The following is a 4,168-nucleotide window of genomic DNA, read 5'->3' on the forward strand; positions in this document are numbered from 1 at the left end:
CCCAAGATGTAAGTATATTGCTGATCCAATTGGTCAGCTTTAACGAACAAGTCAAAGAATATAAATAATATATTTAAGCCGGAACCTAACCATCTCAGGATAAAGATCTATTGACCTAAGATCAACTAAGTGATATTGGCTTAGAAAGATATAACAGTAAGTTTATGATATATTTTTCATTATCAATATCGGTCCAGTCTGATGTATACCCAATGCATCCGATACTAGTATATTTTACTAATGTCCTGGAAAACACATTCAACATACCATTGTGTAAGTAAATTTTATCGCTGATTATCACATCAAAATAAATTCAGTGCACTGATAAATCATTGGAATAAATACTTTGAATCATATAATCATGATTATTTTCCACTGTGTAGATAACAGCATAATCATGAATAACTATATGTTCAAGATTTAATAGAATTTATATATTAAATATATAATCATGAAAGTAATCATGTGAACCATGCAACATAAAATAATTTTTGATCTTTTATTAATAAAGTAAATTTGATTATATTGAAATGTGTTTTATTTAAGGCATAAAATCCCAACAACTGCTCATATGTGTGCATTATTGCTTGAGGATATCATGATTTAGAGGGAGTTTATATTTTGTTTGCTTTATGTTTGTTTAAAACATTTATGTATTTGGTTATTTTCTAATCAGAAATAAAGTTTTCAGTTCATTTACTTTGTTTTGTTATGTTTAAGTCTAACCTCACTTTAGTTTAAGGAGGACCAGTTGTAAATAGGCAGTTCATATTGCATGTAATTTCCATGCTATACATCCATGATTGATCTATGTCATTTGACTATATTTGTATATGTGACCATTGATAGGTTTAGTCATGATTGATATGACGAAACTACTTTGATCCTCTATGGGTATAGTTGATGGACAAGATTGTTGTGAATACCTTTATATAATAGTAAAATTTGAGCTCATAATAAGGTTATACATTTATAAGGTAACATATGTTGCCCATGGGAGATTGTTAGATTAAAAATTCTATTGTGGCACATATATATAATATATATATATGCTATTTATAAAGAGTGATTCAAATTTAAGAGGCTAATTATGTTATGGGTATCAAAATGGTATTAAATTATTATAGAAATAACGTGTAGTTAGCATAAGTTAATTTATAATTTGTTGAAAACTCATTATAAGATGAGTCTATAAATAGGTAGTGGTCGACAAGAAACACTAGGGTTTTCTGTATTCTCTTCTTCCTCATCGGAGAAAATATTCAGAGGAATAGTGTATTCTTGGAAGATCATAACCTTCTGTCCAATCTCCAACAATGACTTCAGGTTAGTACTTTCGCTCATCTTATTACCATCTTCTTCTTTTTTTGATTTAGCAAAGATTTTATAAAATATGATTTAAGATTTTTTATATTAAACAACTTTTAGAAATATGATTAAATCTGTGATTATTTGTATTTCTTGAGTATTTTATAAATTTTGACATAAAGATTTAAATTATTGCATTCTTGATTGAGGAGGATATGTAGAGAGGGAGAAAAACCATCAAACTTAAGGAAGAGAAGACCTTGATGAGTTCACCTCTTCTTCACTTGTAGCGTACCAAGGAAGTGAAGAGGGAAAGAAAGATCAAGTTTTACTCTTTGTTTGGTAAGGATGGATTGTGTTTGTACCTAAAACTGGAAAGAAATTCTAAAATGCTGCAAATTATCCTTATTTTAATGAATATGTTACTTTTACTATAATTTTCTTTTTACCCATAAAAGTAAACCATAAAAATAAAAGCACTTTGGACAATATAACCCTTATTCAAAATTCTAAAATGCTGCAAATTACCCTTATTCACATCCTTATTAGATTTAATCACAATTCTAACATAATCATTAGAATAAGCGTAATTTGCGGCATAACCTCCTTAAGTAAACACAATCATCCTTACCAAACAAAGAGTAATTTGTACCTAAACCCAAGTTCTGTTAGCACTTAGCCTTTTCCATCCATTTTTGGCTGTTAAGTGCCATGTTTGGAATGTCTACGTGTACACAGTGTACACGTGGCACAATTTTATTGGTCCACATAAATAAATATTTAAAAAATAAAAAAATAATTATTTTAAAAAATAAAAAATAAAAAAAATATTTTTCTTTAAAAATTAAAAAAACAATTTTAAAAAAATTAAAAAAAAAAAAAAACCCTAATTTCCTAATTCCCTTTTCTTTCTTCTTCTTCTTCTATCCTGCCGCACTCTCCTCCTCCTCCTCCTTCTTCTTCTTCTTATAGCATATGAAAGAAAAACATGGTAGTCAGAAATAAGATGTACGAGGACTTTGGAAGCTGATTGTGGAGCCCTTTGAGAAAGTGCTTTGAGACAAATGCTGGTGGTCCATTTTTATAAACATGAGATCGGAAACCAGCCCATGGTTGTGATACCTCAACATCTCTCAGTGAAATCTCGTTAGCTAACATCTTTATTGCGGTAGCCATTGATGGACGTAGGCTTGTATGTTCTTGCACGCAAAGAAATCCGATCTTGATGAATCTCACTGCTTCTTCTTCAGGAAAGTTTGTTTCAAGAACAAAATCAACTAACTGAATAAGTTCATCACCCTTGTAAGCTTCCCAAGCCTGCACAAAAGGAACTCTTTTAATATGTTTCAAGCATGATATTAACATGGCCCGGTCTACTATTATTGATTAACATATTTGTTTTTTTTCCCTCTGTTACCTTCTGAACCAGGTAATGCTCTCCATGTTCCATATCAAAATCAACGACTTTTCGGCCACTAACGACCTCCAAGAGCAGTACACCGAAGCTGTAAATATCTGATTTCCTTGTCAAACGACCACTAATGGCATACTCTGGAGCAAGGTAACGATCTCCAAGAAGAAGAAGGAGGAGAGTGCGGCAGGATAGAAGAAGAAGAAGAAGAAAGAAAAGGGAATTAGGAAATTAGGTTTTTTTTTTATTTCTTTAAAATTATTTTTTTAATTTTTAAAGAAAAATAATTTTTTTATTTTTTATTTTTAAAATAATTAATTTTTTTTTAAATATTTATTTACGTGGACCAATAAAATTGTGCCACGTGTACACTGTGTACATGTGGACATTCTAACCTGGCACTTAACACCCAAAAATGGATAGAAAGGGCTAAGTGCTAACAGAACTTGGGTTTAGGAGGTTTTACCACCAAAATTTTAGAATTGGGAGTTAGCTGTAAAAACCTGACCACTTAAGGAGGTTATGCCGCAAATTACCCTTAGAATAATTAGTAATTTTCGACAATAGTGATTATGCTCCTTAAAATATATGGCTTGTTAAAAAATTTTCTTGAACTTTTACATTTATAGAAATTTAGTCATTCTGTTAGGTTCTGTCCCATTATTTTGTTTAAATACTGACGTGTATTTGTAAATTAGCAATTTTGTCTCCTAAATTTTGACCACTATAAAATCTTACTCTCTCAAATAAAAATAAGAAAGATTCAATATTTTTTTAATAAATCTTAAAAAATTAATTTAGATCTTAAAAAAATCATTTAAAATAATTAAGAAATTTCAAAAAAAAAAAATTAAACTAATTAAGAGATTAAAAAAATTATATTTTATATAAAAAAATCCATTTAGATATATAAATAAGCTTGATTAAAAATTCAATATTTGCAAAAACTAAATTTTACGCAAACAAGCTTGAGTTTTTTTTTTTCTCCAAAAATCTAGATTTGTTTAAGTAAAATACTATCTTTTTAATTTAATTTCTAAATTTTTTAAAAAAATAATTTTATCTTTTTTTTCCATTTTTAATTATTATTTTTTTATTTTTTAAGATATGAGTTTATAAATATAAATAAGCTTGATTTTTTCTTCAAAGATCTTAGTTTGTTTAAATTATTTGTGGATTTTCAATAATTTTAGTTTTATTTTTTAGGATACGTGTTTATAAATAAAATAAAATTTAAAAATATTTTTTAGGAATAATTTAGATTTTTTTAAGTAAACATAATATTTTTTAATTAGTTTAATATTTTTATCATGTTTTTAAATAATTTTTATTAATTTTTTTCATAATTAATAGAACATTATTGTTGACATCGCTTTTAGCCAACGACAACGAGTCTATTTTATAAGTGATAAATGATTATAATAACAAATATATGATAAAGCAATAAAA

General features: G+C 27.6%; 1 protein-coding gene across 1 annotated transcript; it reads right to left on the minus strand.

The window, feature by feature from the left end:
- Positions 1 to 1,945: 1,945 nt before the first annotated feature.
- On the minus strand, positions 1,946 to 2,963 carry LOC133032580 (cold-responsive protein kinase 1-like). Its single transcript, XM_061106570.1, has 2 exons — positions 2,726 to 2,963; positions 1,946 to 2,625 (listed from the first exon to the last, which is right to left on the minus strand). Exons 1-2 carry the CDS (start codon positions 2,756 to 2,758, stop codon positions 2,275 to 2,277), a joined length of 384 nt encoding a protein of 127 aa, XP_060962553.1. The 5' UTR covers positions 2,759 to 2,963; the 3' UTR covers positions 1,946 to 2,274.
- Between the last annotated feature and the right edge of the window lie 1,205 nt (positions 2,964 to 4,168).

Source organism: Cannabis sativa, chromosome X (genome assembly GCF_029168945.1).
Source record: "Cannabis sativa cultivar Pink pepper isolate KNU-18-1 chromosome X, ASM2916894v1, whole genome shotgun sequence".
Taxonomy (NCBI): domain Eukaryota; kingdom Viridiplantae; phylum Streptophyta; class Magnoliopsida; order Rosales; family Cannabaceae; genus Cannabis; species Cannabis sativa.